This window comes from Solea solea, chromosome 8 (genome assembly GCF_958295425.1).
Source record: "Solea solea chromosome 8, fSolSol10.1, whole genome shotgun sequence".
NCBI classification, from domain to species: Eukaryota; Metazoa; Chordata; class Actinopteri; order Pleuronectiformes; family Soleidae; genus Solea; species Solea solea.
Genome location: NC_081141.1, coordinates 17,922,743 through 17,941,562, shown reverse-complemented (window position 1 = coordinate 17,941,562; position 18,820 = coordinate 17,922,743). Strand labels below are relative to the sequence as shown.

General features: G+C 40.2%; 2 protein-coding genes across 5 annotated transcripts in view; one reads left to right on the top strand and one right to left on the bottom strand.

Annotated features, from left to right (window-relative positions):
* Window positions 1–7,861, top strand: part of smtnb (smoothelin b) — a 54,475-nt gene extending 46,614 nt beyond the window's left edge. For 2 of the 4 annotated variants that reach the window (XM_058635322.1, XM_058635324.1), the window contains 7 exons: window positions 1,135–1,314; window positions 1,447–1,509; window positions 1,623–1,698; window positions 1,796–1,972; window positions 2,066–2,192; window positions 2,345–2,496; window positions 6,406–7,861. In XM_058635322.1, the coding sequence (XP_058491305.1) occupies window positions 1,135–1,314; window positions 1,447–1,509; window positions 1,623–1,698; window positions 1,796–1,972; window positions 2,066–2,192; window positions 2,345–2,496; window positions 6,406–6,559 (929 nt within the window). In that variant the 3' untranslated portion in view covers window positions 6,560–7,861. Of the gene's footprint in view, window positions 1–1,134; window positions 1,315–1,446; window positions 1,510–1,622; window positions 1,699–1,795; window positions 1,973–2,065; window positions 2,193–2,344; window positions 2,497–4,542; window positions 4,721–6,405 lie in introns of those variants that run through there. The other 2 variants (XM_058635323.1, XM_058635325.1) reach the window with 2 other exon arrangements.
* A 417-nt stretch (window positions 7,862–8,278) lies between these two features.
* On the bottom strand, window positions 8,279–14,659 carry selenom (selenoprotein M). The gene is made up of 5 exons (XM_058635326.1): window positions 14,460–14,659; window positions 10,890–10,925; window positions 10,256–10,290; window positions 10,055–10,133; window positions 8,279–8,991 (listed from the first exon to the last, which is right to left on the bottom strand). The coding sequence occupies exons 1-5, from the start codon at window positions 14,556–14,558 to the stop codon at window positions 8,755–8,757; spliced, it is 486 nt and encodes a 161-aa protein (XP_058491309.1). The 5' UTR covers window positions 14,559–14,659; the 3' UTR covers window positions 8,279–8,754.
* Between the last annotated feature and the right edge of the window lie 4,161 nt (window positions 14,660–18,820).

Here is an 18,820-nt window from a genome sequence, read left to right as displayed (position 1 = left end):
AATTCCAACAGTGTATTTCTCTGATCTCTGCAGTGGATGACAGGGCTGCCACTTTTTTCTTAGAAATCAAGTTTGAACAAATATTACATGACATGTCGTTCCTTCATGCACACACAAACGTGACAGGGTTATTTATTATTACTCAGGTGGACTATCAACTAGGCCAAGAGGTGGGTCTGCAGATTTGTTTGTTAGTTTTCCATCTATGATGAAGAACTCGAAATACTTCCATACAACACTTGTTTGTCCTCCATTTCTACACCAAAATGACACAACATCAATGTCTTCTGAGGTAAAGCTGCACTCACAGCGCCCTCTGCTGCACCTTCAGACAGTCTGATGTGCTCCAAGACTGTGTATTATGAACTAAAACATTTTAAGGTTCAAATTTGAACTTTCCCCACCAAGTTCGAACAGACATCTGAATTTTGGACGAGAAGTGACAGCCCTAGCGGAGGACGAGCAGCTCTGTTAACATGCATGAATCCTGTGTTTTTTTTGTGGTGTGTGTGTGTGCGAGTGCTTCAACATCACTACTAGAACATCCACCACATTAAGCATATTTTTATGCTTTTTATTCATAGGTTTTTTATTTGCTTATTTCATTTCATTGAGCACAGTGATACCAATGACAGTGTCTTTAGTGCCTCCTCAGATACAGGAGACACAACTCAGAATCATACGTCTGTTTAAGATAAACACTGCTTGGTATGTTGAGGTGTTTGTACGCCTCAGATTAACAATGTATTGTGTTGAGATATTCTGACCTTGCAGAACTTGGCACAGGCGTCCGCAGGGACAGTCGACATGTGCTCACTCTCTTTCATCTGTTTTGTTTGTGCATTTCTACTTGAAAGCTGTGCCTCGGCTGCAACTCTTTCACCTATGATTGTCTGTGTGTGTGTGTTCAGATAAATTAACAGTGCCATGGAAAGAATGCTGAAATGCATTGCCTCAAATTTGGATGCTCTGTTCTAATCTATCTTTGTGGCAGTCAGACGAGGTGCTGTCAGTTTGTTTAAGATCTCTTGTTTTCCTCCTCCTCTTTTTCCACTGATGTCATCCCTCCCAACTTCCCATCCACATCCTCATCCCTCCTGTCCTTTTTCTAACTTATTATCTCCTCCACCCCAGATCAGAGAGAAAAGGAGCGCGAGACACGTCTGCAGGAGCTGCGGCAGCAGAGAGAGGACCGTTCACAGAAAACTCGCACAGGGGTTGGAGCAGGAGAGGTGGTGATGAGGAAGGTAGAGAAGTCGGCAGACGGTTCCACCCTCAGTCAAGTCACAAAGACAGACCGCTTTGCCCAATCTGGTACTTTTTCTCCATTTCAAGAAACTTATCCGTAGTGACATCCTGTAGATTTACAAACAATAAAAGAAAAGCAGTGATAGAATTTAAAATGTAAAACAAAATAATTATGACACCGTCTGTGTATGTGTTCAGGTGATGGGAACAGATCAACACGGAGCACTGTTGTCGAGGCCAGTTATGTTCAGAAAACAGACAGTGAGTTATCTCTTCATTTCTTTCATTATCAAGTGTAATCACCACAGTTTTACCATCAATATCATTCATGTGTGTGCTGGTTTTAACATGAAACCATCTTGTCTGTGTCTCAGGAGGAACAGTCCAGTCAAAGTCCTACAGCTTCACATCTTCCTCTTCTTCCTCTAACACGAGTAAAAAAGTGGGCAGGTGGGTCATAAAGCATCGGCATAATCAATTGTACCTCATGAAACATCCCAGCACTTTCACATTTTAATCCGATGTGCACGTCTCCACGTCACCTCAGTGTCTTTGACCGCGAGGATGAAACGCCGACTCGCAGTGGCAACGGTGGGTTTGCCGCCTTGGAACGAAGACAGGCGGAGAGACGCAAGGAGCTGATGAGAGCTCAGACGATGCCGAAGACTTCTGCCATGCAGGCCCGCAAGGCCATGATAGAGAAGCTGGAGAAGGAAGGAGGCGGGTAAGGATAAACACAGAAGGTCGTCCTACCAAAGGAAGAAAAAGTGTATGTCAAAGCATGTAAATATTAAGACGATGCTGACTTTTCTTTCAGTCTGGGCAATCAGGCTGTGGCCAAGGTAAACAAAGTGCAGCGTTCCACCAGCTTTGGTGTACCCAACGCCAACTCCATCAAACAGATGCTGCTTGACTGGTGTCGTGCCAAGACCCGCTCATATGAGGTTAGCCAACGGGCCATAGCAACCCACTGTGTGTGTGTGTGTGTGTGTTGAATGCTTTGTTAGCCAGTAAACGGAAGAAGACAAGTTAGACTGAGTTTCCATCTCATATAGATCACTGCCTTTATGTCTGTTCTGTGTTTCCTCTCCCTCAGCATGTAGACATTCAAAACTTCTCATCCAGCTGGAGTAATGGCATGGCGTTCTGTGCCCTGGTGCACAATTTCTTCCCAGAAGCTTTTGACTACGACTCCCTGAGTCCCAGCAACCGCAGGCACAACTTTGAGGTGGCCTTCAGCACTGCAGAGTGAGTACTCACAAAAGACGTCTTTGTCTGGGCAACGTACACTAACCATCATTCTAATTCTGGATGTTTTTTTTATTTGCAAAAGGGTGCTTTAACAGGCTTTTTTTGGGGGGGGAGAATGAACAGTTTTAAGACATTCTTGTCAAACCAAGGCGCTCCTACCTCCCTAGATTTAAACTGAATTTTCACAGATTCTGTTAAAGAAAATGCACATTTACAGTATCTGTGTTTGTTAGTTCAATGAAGTGGATCTTGATGAAAAAAGAAAAGGAAACCCAAGAAGAACAGAAAACCAGCCAACAGCTGTTCAGTATGCTGCTTCAATTCATTAGTATTGAAAGATTTGCTTCTTGCATTAAGTGGAGGAATATTGTGGCTTCTTTTTCAGTCCACACAATCCTCCTTTCTCCCACTGTATCTGCTTTTTGTTTTTTCCCAGTACAGTTGAAGAAGGCTGATCGTTTCAGTCTAAACGTCCAAAACACTAGGCCAACTTTTCCACCTCCTCAGTTGTAAAAACTTGTATGTATATGTAAATGTAATAATTCAAGACTTATTCAACTTTTCCTTTACACAATTTGAGAATGTGTGTAAAAACAGAATGATGGAAACCCAATGAAAATCAAACCATTCAGGCTAGTCGTTTGCTTGCAGCCAAAACAACAACTTTTCTTTGTCTCTATAAAATCCACTCACTTTACCGATGGACAGCAAGTGACCCAGAACGTGGACGTGGAAGCTCCTCGACTGATGTCCGAGCTTTAACTCTCTCTCAGGTGTATCAGTGAGCCTCTTCTTATCCTCCTGCCTCTGAACTCTCATCCTCCATCTGCTCTAAACCAGAGACCCATGAGGAAAAAAAAACCCAAAACAAGCACCAGGTCATAAAAGAGAAGAGCTGTTGGCTCCTTCCTCAACAATTTATCTTTCTTTCTTTTTTTTTTATTCCTTTCTCTTTTCTTTCTCATCCATCTTGCATCACAGCATTCTCACTTGTGATGCCCCCACGTCCCCCTCCACTCACCTGTGCGTGCGTTCACTTGCTGCCAGAAGGATGATAATAATAATAATAATAATAATGATATTAATTATATCCATGCTGGTATTTATAGTCATGGTTTTTAATCTCGGCACCAGACTGTTGCACCACCACAGCCCCTGTCTTCACACCTTTGTGTTGCACTGTCCCGTCACTCCCAACAGTTTGTTGTTATCTGGAATCCCAACACACACACACACATTCAAAGACACGCCGTCCTGTGCACCACTGAGTGTGTTTTTGTTCCACCACGTATTTGTAGAGCTGCATAATACGGACAAAAGAAATGATATTGCAATTCTAAAATATGATTCATAATTGGTACGACGGATAAATTATTCAAATCATGAAGATTTTTAGTCCGTTAAATTCCTGCAGTGGGTTTTTTTCCCCCGCATCGTTTGTCTTTATCAAATAATTGTGCAGCTCTACATACTTGTATCTTCATGTTCATTTACAGAATCCTTTTTTTCTCACCGGCTTGTGTGTGTGTGTGTATCTGACCAAACTTGATTTATTGCACAGAGAAAAAAAAAAAAACAACAACAAACAAACAAACAAAAATAAGCTAAATGAGCTGAATCGCCTGCTCATTTAACATTTTGTTTTGACCCACACTCGTGTTTGAATGTGTTTGCCACATACTGTAATGGATTGTGATGTTCATGACGCATGTCGACTCATGGATGTATTTGTGAACACAGAGAATGTAATGTTATTGTTTGTTTTTGTGTCCTTTCTCTCTCTCCTCTCTCTCCCTCTGTCTTTTCACCATGAACCTGTTACATTTGGCTGCTCACGGCTTCATCTGTTTTTCTCCCCCTCTTCCTCTCCTTCCTTCTCTTTCCCACACTTTGTCCACTATCTCTGTCCTGGTCCCTTCCTTCTTCTTCTTCCTCCTGTTTATCTGTACACTCTTTGTCCTTCCTGTCCTCTTCTTGGTGTCTCTCTGTTTGGGTCTTCCCTTCCTCTCCCCTCCCTCCCCTCCTTGGCGGGTGTGGCCACAGGAAACTAGTGGACTGTCCCCAGCTGTTAGATGTGGACGACATGGTGAAGATGCGGGAGCCGGACTGGAAATGTGTGTACACGTACCTGCAGGAGTTCTACAGGGGCCTGGTGACGAATGGCCTGGTTAAAACCAAAAACTCATCCTAGAGTCGCACGCCACCTAAAAGTGAACCCATGGTGAGAGAGGGAAAAAAAACCGAGTCAGGAACCAGACTTTTGGTTCTGACACAAACAAACACTCCTAACCTGTGTGTGTGTGTGTGTGTGTGTGTGTGTGTGTGCGTATGTGTGTATGTGTCTGTAGTTTTGATTCAAACCCATCTTTGTGAGGACATTTTGGCTTGTTCTTAGGGGCTGTGTTTGAGGGTTGGGGTTACAATTTAGTTTAGGTTAAGGGTTAGGGTCGGACATTAAGTTATGATAGTTAGGGTAAGGGAGTGCATTATTTATGTGAGTATCCTCGCTAAGAATGTGTATATACATGTTATTAACAGCTGATGGGAACAGTTTTTTGGCTGCTTCTGGATATTTTCTTGTTAATCTGAAGCTACTAAGGTTTAAAATATCAAAAAGTGTGTGGACTTTTAGGGTACCAAAAATGGATCATTTGGGGCCAGTTACTTTGGTACTATTCCTAAAGAAAAGGCAAACAAATACATTCTGTACTGTACTGAACCGTTCTGTGGAAACACGGTCTTGGTGAAGACAACTAACCCTTACCCTTGACCTAAGATGGACAGCTGTACAAAAATGTGTGTGTTTGTGTGTCCATGTGTGTATTTGTGCAGACTGAGCGCCGGCACCGTCTGCAGCGCCTTTAAAGGAGCTGCCGTACACAACCTTTCAAACAGACGGTTTAAGAAACAAAGCAGAGATTGGAAAGCCCGTATTGTCCGCTGACTTTTTATAAAGCTTAAATTTACAGGTGTTTATGCTCTCGGCTTGTAAAAACCTTTTAAACATACTGTGATGTTAAAGGGTTCCCTTAAATAACAAAAAAAAATTAACATTTAGTTTCTACAGAAACCTGGTGTGGTTCATGTTACTGTACACTTAGTTTGTGTTGAATGTCTCAGGCTGACTGTATGTGGCGATAGCGCCATCCTGTGGTCAATCTCTGCAGCACTTACATGAACAGTACGTTTTTGTTATTTATTATAGAGCAAAAGTGGACAGACTAGAGTTTGTGTATGTTTGTTCAGGTCTTTATTAGACTATAAACAGGGTCCCCTTTTTTGTGAGTACATTTTAGCAGTTGGTCACATCCTCAAAGGGCCTTTTTGAGGATTTTATGTTGGTTTTATGATTAGTGTAAACCATTAGCCTTATGTTAAGGTTAGGGTGAGGCAGGTAGTTAAGAGGGTTCGGTTAAGGGATTAAGGATTTCATGTCTATGATGTCCTCACAACTATAGAGAGACAAGAGTTGTGTGGGTCATTTTGTGAGGACCGTGGGAGGATATTTTGGATGGGTTTTTTGAGGGTTAAGACTTGTTTTTAGGGTTAGAATTAGGTTTAGATTAGGGTTGGTTGAGGTTAGGGTTAAAGCATTTAATTGTGATTAAAGGTTATTGGGTGTGATTAAGGGTTTGGCATTAACTGGCTTTGGGTAAAGTTAGAGATGAGGCTTTGTTTAGGCTGCCCAAATGATGCTGAACAATAACAGTGTGGATGAGAATATTGTTTGCTTTTTTCCCTAGTTAATTAACATAAAAACAATCATTAATCTTGAGGCTGAGAATATCCTTCCCTCTACTCCGTCTGTGGTCGTCCCTCTCTCTCCCTCTCTCTCTCTCTCTCTCCCCTCCTGCCCGTTTACTCCCCTGGTCCTCACACTCCCTGTCTTCTGTGCCTCTTCCTCAGGACGTGCGTCAACTGCATGCCCTTGCTGGAAGTGGAGGACATGATGATCATGGGTAACAAGCCCGACTCCAAATGCGTCTTCACCTACGTACAGTCTCTGGTTAACCACCTGCGCCGACACGAGATGTCCATGGGTCGACCCTATGACCTCTGACCTGTGCTCAGTGAGCACTCGGCCTCGACGATGTGGTTTCTCTCCCGACCGCACAGAGTCGTATGTCTCCAATGGACAAGTTGGAGATGATGTGTGTGTATATACGTGTGTGTGTGTGTGTTTGTGTGTCAGATTATCTATGTTGTCACTTCTCTTCCGGACACAGATTATCGTCATAGAATCCACCTGGCTCTTGTCAGAGAGGTCGAAGATATTCTACCTTTTTTTTTAAAAAGCTTTAAAATTTAAAACAAACTCTAAAAGCATTGCTTCAGGTAATATTTAAACATTAACGCTACTTAAAAAACACCTCAGAAAAGATATTTAATAATTTATATTATGTATTATATATATATATACATATACATATATATATATATAATATGTAATATCTGTATTTTTAACATTGACCCTTTTTTAAATTATTTTTTCCTGCTACACTTTTGTAATTATTTTAATTATTTTAAGTATTTTGCAAAAAGCTAGTCTGCCGAGGATATGATGTGTTATTTGATTTTCATTTTGGTACTTTTTCATTTTGACCAAACTCTCTATATATTCAGTTATATTACTATTTAATGCATGTGCACAGGGATGTTTTCTCTTCACAACGTTGCGCTGTTGTTTTGCCGGCGCTGAGTAATCGTAACATTCTCCCTTAGTGCTACTGACACAGTTGAGTTTTTTTTTGATCATCTTAAGATGATTCTAAAGGTAGAAACACATGCAGTTTTCTTTTTTGAGGTGTGGTTTGCAGAGTGAGTTGTATCGTTACTTTGATCAATCACCGCTTGACTGTACGAAAAAAAAAAAAACACAGCTCCTTATTTATGCTTGGATGGATTTTTATTTTAATGTTTTATTTTTTTTGTTAGTGTGTACATTATCCTTAAACATTTTTGTTTTAAATAAGTCAATAAGCTTCAGCCATGACGATGTTTTGTGTCAGTTCACAGGCCTGATGAAAGCCGGCTTTCAGTTTTAACACAAGTAAACCATCACTGAACTCGACTGTACATGAAGCCAAGGAAAAGTTCTGAATTAAGATTTTTTATTATTATTATTGTGCTTGTAAAATTTTAAAGGTTCCTTTTTGAAAAAATGTCTAGGAATTTTTAGTAGAAATGGAGAATTTCTGAGAATACTTTTCCTGTTTTTTTCCACTGCTTTCAACTGAAAAACAAAACTCTCCCGTCGAGTAAAGCAGAGAGTGCTGTATACAAGAGCTCAGACACGTTAGAACTTTCATGTTTCTCTGCACCACAGTTAAATGTGAATTAACGATTAAACCAATTTGAGGAATGGAAGCGTTTGTCCGATTATTGCTAATGTTTTAACATTTTCTAAACCGTTATTCCGATTACATGTGAAACTTTTGTGTTTATTATTTCCCTGCTGAGCCACTATATCCTACACGTGTATAAGTTTTGAGGTCATTTTTATGAAGGGAAGATTTTAGCTGGGCCTTTCAGCTGCGATGGGCTTTTTTGAGGGTTGAGACTTGGTTTGAGGGCAAGTGTTCAAACTGTGGTACGTGAGCGTCCTCTGGTGGTACTTGGAGGAAAATCAGAAATAGCGTTCTACTGTATATACCAGGGTATGTGATCGAAGCGGAGCTGAGGAATTGGTCCAACTCACTATTAAAGTAATGACTTATTTTTGTGGTTGGTGTAAAACGTTCACGAGAACATACATTTTCAACACAGCAAGAGTCCGGAGTAAGATTTTTCCCCCACATTTCTTTATTTTCATCTTTTACCACCCTTTCATTTCATGTGAATCCTCTGGTGTTTTTCAGTCCGACCCACCTGAGCGTGTGGCATCAACCTCAGGCCAGTCTGACGACTTTTAACCTGGGGCTTCATTCAGCTTCACAGTGAGCAGGAAAGTAATGGCACACGAGAGAATTCACGAGGCAGGTTAGACACCGCTAATGAAAGAAAGGAAAAACAAAACACAACACAACAAACACACTTGGAGTGTGTGAGGAGTTTAGAGCTGCAAACGGACGACAAGAACGACATGTGCAAATTCACACTGAGGACATTTTTGCTGATGCTAAGATTTTGTCCCAAGAGCTGATCCCTGAACAGCTGGTCTTCAAACATTTCAGTCATCAACTGCAGTGACCAGCTGGTCATGGATCAGCTATAGGGAAGAGTGGTACTGTCCTATTCCTACTTCACGCTGACGGGTTATAGGTCAGTGCGCTTGACCTCTACGTCCGGCTCTGAGGAGACGCTCTCTGTGGCAGGGGGAGGAGGAGAAGTGGCGGCTTTGTGAGCTTGCTCGTCTTTAAACGGGCTGTCTTTGGCGGGAGAGAAGCGGAACTCTTCGGGCACCTCATCCTCAGGCTGAGCCTTCTTGTAAAAGCCCAGTTTCCCCAGCAGCGCGTTAATCTCTGAGCGGGTCATGTCAGAGAGGGGAATCCGCTGCGGAGTGAAGGCATGGGTTACTTTTAACGCGGCAACACACAATAATTAGGGCTGCTACGATGAATCGAGCACTAAATGAATCGTCAACCAAACATGAATCTGTTGTTTAGTAATTAAAACTTTTTAAAAATTTCAACTTCTTAAATGTCAGGTTTCTTTGCTCATTTTAGATTGTAGATTGTTTCCTTGTGTGTTGACAGTCTTTCCCACGTTGTAGATGTTCATGGACATTGAAAGTTCTGTATCTGCCTTTAAAAGACCTTGAAATGTCTGGGAAAAATTGGTTTAGGTCGCAGTAGAATTTTAGAATGCGAGTTAAAATGATAAAATAAAGAGACGCTACGTTAATGATGGGAAGAAAATATTGAAATATTGAGAAGGGATGAGTGAAATTAGGGCAGCCATTATTAATCGACTACTTAATTAATCACAGCCAATCGTGAATCAGTTTATTTAAAACAAGTTTTCAGATTCTTAAATGTGAATATTTTCTGGTTTCTTTGTGCCACATAATTAAGAAATCATTCAGACTGAATCATTTTGGTTTATCAAGACATTTGAGATCGTTTATGGGCCAAACAATTAATCAGTTATTCGAGAAAATCCTCGTTAGTTGCAGCCCTAACGGTAACTTCAACATGATAAATGAATTAAAATAAAAAAACAAGCTGCAAAAAGTGCCTAAAAATACTGATATTAATATTGTTGTACATTGTTATTTATTTTATTATTTGCAACATCCTAAAGCCAGAGTTGTCCGCAAAAGGCATTTTTTTAAACATTAGCTGAATATGACGGGAGTTCTGGTTTCAGACTGTGAGCTACTGTTTTATGCATTTAAACAAAAATCCTTACATTTACTATCATAATACTTACTATAAAATACTTTGGTGAGGATACGGGATTATTTGTGGATTCATTGCCTCGACCTTCCCCCATGTCTGTTTTTGTGTTTGAAACGATGTATGAAGCAGGAAACGGCAGAAACTACAAACTCTCCCTGTCTATATTGTAAAAAAACAACAACATAGTAAACAAATACACGGCAAACAGGACTCACGTCCAGCTCTTCAAAGTAGTGGTTCAGGAGGACAAGCTCAGGGTCGGCCCCAGGAATGTGCTTCATCACCAGGTTATGGCTGAGGAGGTGAAAGTCAAAGAAAACGGTGGATGATTTTTTTCTTTTTTCAAAGCAATCTATATTAAATTTTTAAGTACATTTTGGAATAATAAACAGTGATGTGGCTGAATGAAAGGATACTAAAGAGGAATATCCTGGGTCACAAAGGCTTTGACCTGTAGAAAGAGCAGAGGATTAAGATTATAACATAAGAATGAGACAAGATAAGGTTTATTTGTCCAAATGTGCCATTTTCACAGCTGCACAGATAAGCAAGGTAATAAATAATAGCATGTTATAATAAGATATAGATAACACAGGGACATATTTTAGTGATTTTCCTTGACAATATTGTCACTGTATTTTGATTTGTGATGTACATTTTTCAAGGTTATATAGGTATATTTGAAGAATTACATCCCTCTATGTAAATATCAACTACTGTTACTCTGATGCGAGGATGAAAATGTAAAGAAAAGTTGGAATAGAGAAGAGACCAATCAAATACAGAATTCTAAAGTTACAGCTACTTTGGGATTTGATAAAAGTGATTTCCAATCTGACAACGATGTTGCTCAGATATATGGATTTAAAGATCAGGTCTGGTTTCAGTGACAGATCTGTTGCTGGATTGTGTGAAAACGTAACACGTTTCTCAGAGAGCTGAAGACTTTTCTGTCAGGGATTATTCTTCAGTCTTAATGTTTCACTGACTTCCTGTGTTTGTGTGTGTTTCTGTTCCTCCTGTCGATCATGCGACTGAGGCTAAACTTACCTCTCTGAGCCTGTTCAGCTGTCATCCACCACATGACTGAAAGCAGAGCGAGAGAAAGAACATGACATTAACAACAAATCGGGACACATTCTCTTTGGAAAATAACTAACGCTTGCTGCCAGTGTCAAGTGAATGATTGAAACACCATTTTCTTCCTGCACCATCCTTTAATTTGATGTTTTATGACTTATGCTCCCCTCCTGGACATAACACTTGCTCTCTCCCACATTGTAGAGGTCTGGGACATTGAAAATGATGTATCTGCCTTGAAAAGACCTTGAAAAGTCTGGAACTTTGTCTGAGAGGCTTCGAAAAGTCTGTGGGAAAAAAAGGTTTAGCTCATAGTAGAATTTTAGAATGCGAGTTAAAATGATCAAATAAAGAGTTGTGTCAAGTATGGGAAGGAAAGATGGAGAAAGGGTGAGTGAAAAGACTGAATTCTTTTTACATTCATCCATTCATTCATTCATGCTTTTATAGTACTGGCCGTGTTTGCAGCTTTTTTTGCCAGTAAAACGTAATTTACAGTTAATTCTGCATTCATTCATTCATTCATTCTGTCATTCACTCATTCATTCATGCTTGTATAGTTCTGATTTGTGATTTTCATACATTTTAAAAACATGTTTTTTTTTACGTAAACGTAATTTACTGCAAATTCTGCATTTATTCATTCTGTCATTCACTGATTCATTCAGTCACTGGGAGTAGGCGCGGAAGTATAAAACTGCATTTTTTGAAAAAGTCTGGAATTTTTTAACAAACACCCTGAAATAGAAAAAGAGAAACTGTCAAACTAATGTGGATATATACTTAAATCAACATACTTTGCTTGGAAAGTTTCTTATTTGACTTTCTCTCTCTTTCTCTCCTGTATCCATGGACCTTTTATACTCTGGGAAGGATAATTAACCCACTTTTCATGGAAATGTGAGCCTCTAGTGTAACACAGCAGGTATTCAGACGCAACAATAGCCACAGATAACGTGTTTTCCTTTCAGCGACGTCGCCAAGTCAGTGACTGTGTGACAACCTGAGGAGGAATCTGCAGGGTTTCTCACCCAAAGAAAGAAAAGAAAAAAAGACCAGAGTAGAGTTACAGAAACACGACCTCAGCCACAGTTTCACCAAACAATCGAAACCAAACTGACTTCTCACAGTTAGTTATAGTTATGACAATAAAGGGACTGCAGCCATTTGAATATAATATACAGTAGGTACTGTACATATGTTGAATTTCCATGATTTATGAATATGTTTAAACATAGGTCAGCTATAACTAACCATTGTTTTCGAAATTATGACGTTCTCAAATGTCTGGTTTCGTCCACAAACTAAAATGATTCAGTTTTAATGATTTCTTTGTCATATGGAGCAAAGAAAACAGAAAATATTCACATTTTAGAAGCTGAAAAATCGGAGAAACATGAATTAATTATTGAAAAAAAAGAAAAACCACTCAAACGGATTAATTGATAATCAAAATAGATGATTCATTTAGTAATCGTTGCAGCCCGCTCAGGCAATATTTTTAACATACTTTACAAGTGGGTGGAGAGACAAAGCAAGAATTTGATTGCATTGATCATTTATTTAAGTAATCTTTGACACCTTGTATCCATTATCTATGACAAAACTGTAATAAGACTCCACATTTGTCTGTGTGTGACACAGATCAGTTAACAGTTCCCTACAATATTAACTGGACATTTTATGTCAGACATGCCAAGGAACAAAGAGACATATCAGTGTCAGGAGGACTATTGAGAACCCAAACTCAGTTTTAAAAAGTGAATAAAAAGAGTCTTTAATTAATCACACTAATAAAAAATCATAACAAGTGAAACACTGAAGAAAGACAGGGATGCAGACGAGGAACACAGAAGAACCAGAGTATGAAAAACCTGCGGCGACAGCCAGGACTGAAACGTGGCATGAAATGAACAAACAAACCAAATGAACCGACAAAGAGACTAAAATACACAAGGGAGGGAGAGACAAACAGACACAGGTGAGACAAACAAGACACAGGTGGATCACATATGGGCACATGACAGGGCGGGGCGGACAATCAACAGGGAGGACAGGGGAGCGCAGGACATGTCAGCTGTGAGAGCAGGTAAAAAAAGAAATTTGTTTAATGTATAAACCAATGCAGATTTGAATAAACCAAGAACAAAGCAAAGTAAAAGGGTCAGAGGTTACGTGAGGTAACTCTGCACAGAAGGGAAAGAGTGAGTTTACAGTAGTAGTGTCCAAACTTGTTTTTAAAAGGGTCAGGTTTGACATTGCACTGTTTTATAACAATTTTACAGTTGGTGACTGTTTACGTCTGTCTGTTTGTCTGTCTGTCATGGCCGGGAATTGAACTCCTTACCAGCTGAGCTAACAGGGATAACGCATGATAATAGTTAGATGCCAGGGCAGACAGTCTTTCCCTGGCCATAAATAATGTATTATAAAAAACAATCAGAAGCTGTGGGCCATATATGTATCTGAGCGTGGGCCATGATTAGTCCACGGGCCGGACTTTGGACATACCCGGTATACAATATATATACACACACTGTGACACAGGTGAAACTAATTAGGGTGTGGCAGGTCATCAGAAAGTCTGGGAAAGCAGACCAAGACCAGGAAGTGATGACAGGACAAGAGGTGAGTGTCAAAATAAAACAGGAAACCCCCCAAAAACCAACAAGGACACACACACACAACACCAGGAACTACAAGGCAAAAGTAAAACTCAAACCAAATCGGGAAAATGAAAGTCCAGATAAATCAGAACACTATAAATAAAACAAAGGAGACAGGAAACTCAAACTTAACAAGGTAAGGATTCAAAATAATAGTAGAGATGTGACGTTCACGAAGGAGTTTAATCTATTGTCCATCTCTTTAACACGAACAAATGGGAACCGCACAGTTTGCGTTCACACAGATGCAAACCCAGCTTGAGAGCAGCAGAGAACACATGTGGTGCTGATTTTAAAAAAAATAAAGAAAAATAAATGCAAAACATCACATCGTGTAATCTGAGTTGTACACATTGTTTTCACTCCACTGCCTCAGTACACAGCAGTCTGCTTAGTTTGTTTTATTGTACCACAAAGTGTTTTTTAGGTGTGACATGAGTAACATGAGTCCAGGCAGCTTTATTTACACACACACACACACACACACACACACACACACACTTTATACAAAGGGTAAATCCAAACTAGAATAGAAATCTCACTGTATATGTGAAAGCAGGAACATCCAGTGTAGTGTGTCATTATATTACATTTGTATGTGACATAAAATGTTATAATCTACAGATACAGAAACACTCACGTTTACTACAGCTACACCCACACTGTGCGCATGCGCTACACAACAATAAGAGAACAGAAACTCATGCATTCCCACCTTAGATTGATGAACACACACACACACATTCATTCATTCATAAACAGTTGTCATGAAACTTATATGTGTGAGCCGTGAAGGCAGCATGAAGAAGTGCAGTGTGACTGTAGCCTTGTTGTATTATGATGTTACTGTAGCGTGAGTGTAACGTGACTTTACCTCCACCCGCGCCTTCGCCAAACCCTCCAGTTTGTTCACATCCACGTCAGAGGCCGAGGCGCAGTGAAGAACACCGGCCAACACGAGCAGCCACATCATCTGATCCGCTTCGATTCTCAGGACCCGGGACCAGGACCACGAGCAGGACCTGCAGATGCACGAAAGGAACTGAGTCCAGGAGGAGGAGGAGGAGATATGAGTGGATATGACACGTCCGGATCTCCTGCCACGTCACTGAAGACAGGGAGGCGGGGAGAGGACGCTCATTGGTCCATTTGCGAAATACGCATCCAGATGCTCATAATCCCTTATGATTCTACTTATTCCCAAAAGGTTTGGATTAAAAATGCTATTTTGAATTGTTTCTTGTACCAGCAAACTATATTATAATAATAGGAATAAGAATAATACACGTTATTTGCGTAGCACTTTTCTTAACAAAGGTTCTTAACAGACCATGTCAAGCAAGACAAAACCACAGTCAAACAACTCAGCTGGATGTGGTGAGAGGAAATCGGGGATGGTGGGGGACAGAAAAGGGGGAGAATAAGGGACAAGGAGAGTACGGAAGAGGATTAGGGCCAACTGTTCCCCAAGAAATGGGGAAAAAAGCCTGACGTTTGTGATTAAAGTCAGAATTCTGACTTTTTATGTAAGAATTTTGCGATTAAATCTCAGGGTACATCTGTGCACGCCACTGTAGATATGATTTAATTGTTAATGTCTTACAGAAAAATGTCACATCCATAAAATGAAATGTCTTCTACCCAAACCTGATATTAATTCCTTTTATGTAGAGTTGTGATATTTCTTTAACTCTGTCTCTGAAATCACATTAAATCATAAAAGCCATTAAAACCTCTCAAACACTTGGGGAAAAAAGCCATTTAACTCATACAGAATAACGACATATTCACATATTTTAAGATGCAATGTCTAAAAGAATATAAAAATCTCCCTGGTACACTAGATTGGTTTTTACTTTGTAATCTGATCTGACTTGTGTTATTCATTGATTTCCTCTGTCTTTCTTTTACTGTCCATTCTTTCCATACTCTATGAGTTTGTATGTTAAATATTATGTCACATGATGGCGTTCAAATGTATTTGAATGGTCAATGTGCACATGTTTGGTACATAAGAAATCTTCAACAGTAATAATAAAAAGATAATCCCACATATGTGATGTGCTTTTTCAAAGTTAATCTTATTAAATCTCAGTAGAAAAGGGGGATTGCATAATATCACCATAAACCAGTGGTTCTCAAACAGGAGTGTATGTGGCAGACCGCTGATGGTGTCTGCCACGTAAATGCTGTGGCAGAATGATGATGGATTAATTAAAGATGAATTCATCATCATGTGTGCTATAAACCAGGCAACCAATTAATCCCAAACATTAGAAAAGCCATTTTTCAATTTATTTATTTGACATTGTTGGTGTCAGAAACTTGATACTTTCTGTCAACATGCACTAAGAATTTATTTTTCATCCAAAATTTAATTTGACGATTACATTTTTTATGGCTCATGTAAAAAATCCAGTGTGTAAGAATTTCCCCTAGATGAATGAGTGACATCTAGGGGAAACAGCAGATTGTTGTATTCTTTGTCTAATCTTAATTACTTCATAGGTTTCTTTCTAATCAACAATTATTAGTCAGATTATTGTCCCCAAAATAATACATGAGGGGGTCATCAGAATAATGTCCATCCTGTCCATCTCTGTATTATTTTTATGACTCTGCAAGCAGACGTTAGCAGGTGTGGGGAATTAAACCCAAAAACAACAGGAATTACCTCTAATTGTTGGATTTAAGTGCTTATTCAAACTTGAAGTGTATGTGCAGTAAGTGTCTAATCCATCCGGCACTATATGTTCTGCTTCTGTGCCACTGGTAGCTTCAGGCAACTGTCGACTTCACCACATTTCCTGTAACACTGTAACACGCGTGTGCGTGCACACACACATAAACACACTGTTTTTATATCTTGGTGAGGACATATGATATACATAATGTATTCCCTAGCCCCTTACCCTAACCTCAACCATCACAACTAAGTGCCTAATGCTAACATTTAACCTTACCTTAACCTAAACCCAAATCTAACCCTAAAACCAGGTCTGAATAAGCCCTTTAAAGGTGTGCCGCCCAGACAAAATGTCCTTGCAAGGATAGGATAAATACAAGTACACACAGAGGTCATGGAGACTGATGAGGTGCCCTCCCCTCAGGTGTTGCCACGGCAACATCTTTTCCCATGATTTGCCTCGGTGTACACTGACGTCTTCCTACATCTAAAGTGGTGTCAACCTGCAGTGTCAGTGGTGTCTTAAACATTTACTATATTTGCAGGAAAGTACATTTTCCTTTACCGATTTCTTGAAAACCGTTGAAATTTGAGATACATGTTATCTCATAGTTATATTTTATATTCTACCACTTTATCCTCCACATGAGGTGCCAATCTCAGCTGACACAGGGCGAAAGTCCATCAGTGGGACACACAGAGTAAAACAACCATCCACTCTCACACTTGTGCTCAATTTAGAGTGTCCCATTTGCCTAATCCCCAAATCTAAAACACACACACACACACAAACAGGGGGGGAACATGCAAACTCTATGCAGGAAGACCCTTGTTCTGAGTGAGTTGTGAACCTGGGTTTTCTTGCAGCAAAGGAAAGAGCATAACCACCACACCAACTGTGTGGCCCTTACTTCACACAATCACACTTAAAAAAAAACACAGAACTGTCCCTTTTACAATTACTCTGACTCATGTTCTCTATGACATTTGCAGTCTGTTTTTAGAAAGTGTTACCACAGAAGGATATTAAAAACATGCAGGTGCTTCTGTGAAATTGGACGATGAGGTCATTTCACCCTCGAGCAAATCACACCATGACCTGAATTTCCTGTAAAACTCAACAGCTGCGCTAAAACTGCACCTTGTATGTCCCTACACCAACCACTATGTGGCAGTAGTGCTTCATGTTACGGCTCACACAAACATGGAATATTAGGTTCTGGTGAAAACAAGCGTTGGCTGTTTTATCAGAAAGTGAAGCCATGTGTGTTTGTGTTTGTGTAACTGCTGTGAGTCTTCATCCACAGTCCCTCGCTACTGCTTGTTTACAGAAGCACGCTGGCAGACACCTCCTTTAATTTTAATGTGTTGAGAATGAAGGTGCCAGATGTGAGGAAAATGAAGATGAAGTTGATGAGAAGGTAAATGGATGTGTTGAGACAGAGAGATGGACATGAGAGTGGCAGGTTAGATGGAGAAGGATGTGGAGGATCGGGAAAGATAGGAGCAAAAACATCCACTGTGATGACCTCTGACTGGGAACAACTGATAGAAGAAGAAAAAGAACAAACATGAAGACTGAACTTTCTTAAAATCGTCATCAGCATCGACGAAGGAAAATTGGGTCTTAAACTCAATTGACCACTGGGGGCCACTGAGTGTCTAGTTTAGTCAGCTGGGGGCCAGTCAAGTGAAATAATCCAATAATGCCAAATTCTGTCGTCGCCGACAGGATTTGGCACGCATACTTCTCATTACCGTAACGACCTAGACTATTTGTGATATCTCGAAAATTCAAAAACTATGGACTGGCGATCTGTCCAGGGTGTGACCCCGCCTTTCACCCTATGTCAGCTGAGATTGGCAACAGCACTCACGTAACCCTCGTGTGGAGGACAAAGTGGTAGAAGACCGATGGATGGATACTGGAAAACAGAGATATAGAGCTTTGCGCCCATATACTTGTTTATGGGCGCAACCTTCTGCGGAACAACCGTCCAATCACAGGTGAGATCCACAAGCGCGTCACATTTGTGATGAAACTTCTCAGTACCATAATTCCTAAGTGGTTGAATAACTGCCAGATATCGAAAGTAAAAGTTATCTTGGAAGAAGCTGCAGAAACACTCAACATTTTTTGACAATTCTACAGCCATATCATCAAAATACATCCAGAGGGTTAAGTGGCTATTAAAAGATACAGGTGCTTCTGTGTAATTATAAGGTGAGGTCACACCATAACCTCAATTTCCTTTAAAACTCAACAGCTGCACTAAAACTGCCACTTGTATGTCCCCATTCCCACCACTGTGTGGCAGTTGTGCTTCATCATAGCTGTAGACCACATAGAAAAGTCACCTTCTGTAACATACACACACACACACACATACAGCAGGTGAATATTCTGACTCACACAAATGAAAGGATTATGTTTTGGTGAAAACAAGTGTTGTGTATCACAGAGTGAAGCCGTGTGTGTGTGTGTGTGTGTGTGTGTTACTGCTGTGACATTTCCGGTCTAGCTGCTCCACTTCTGTGAGTCTTCATCC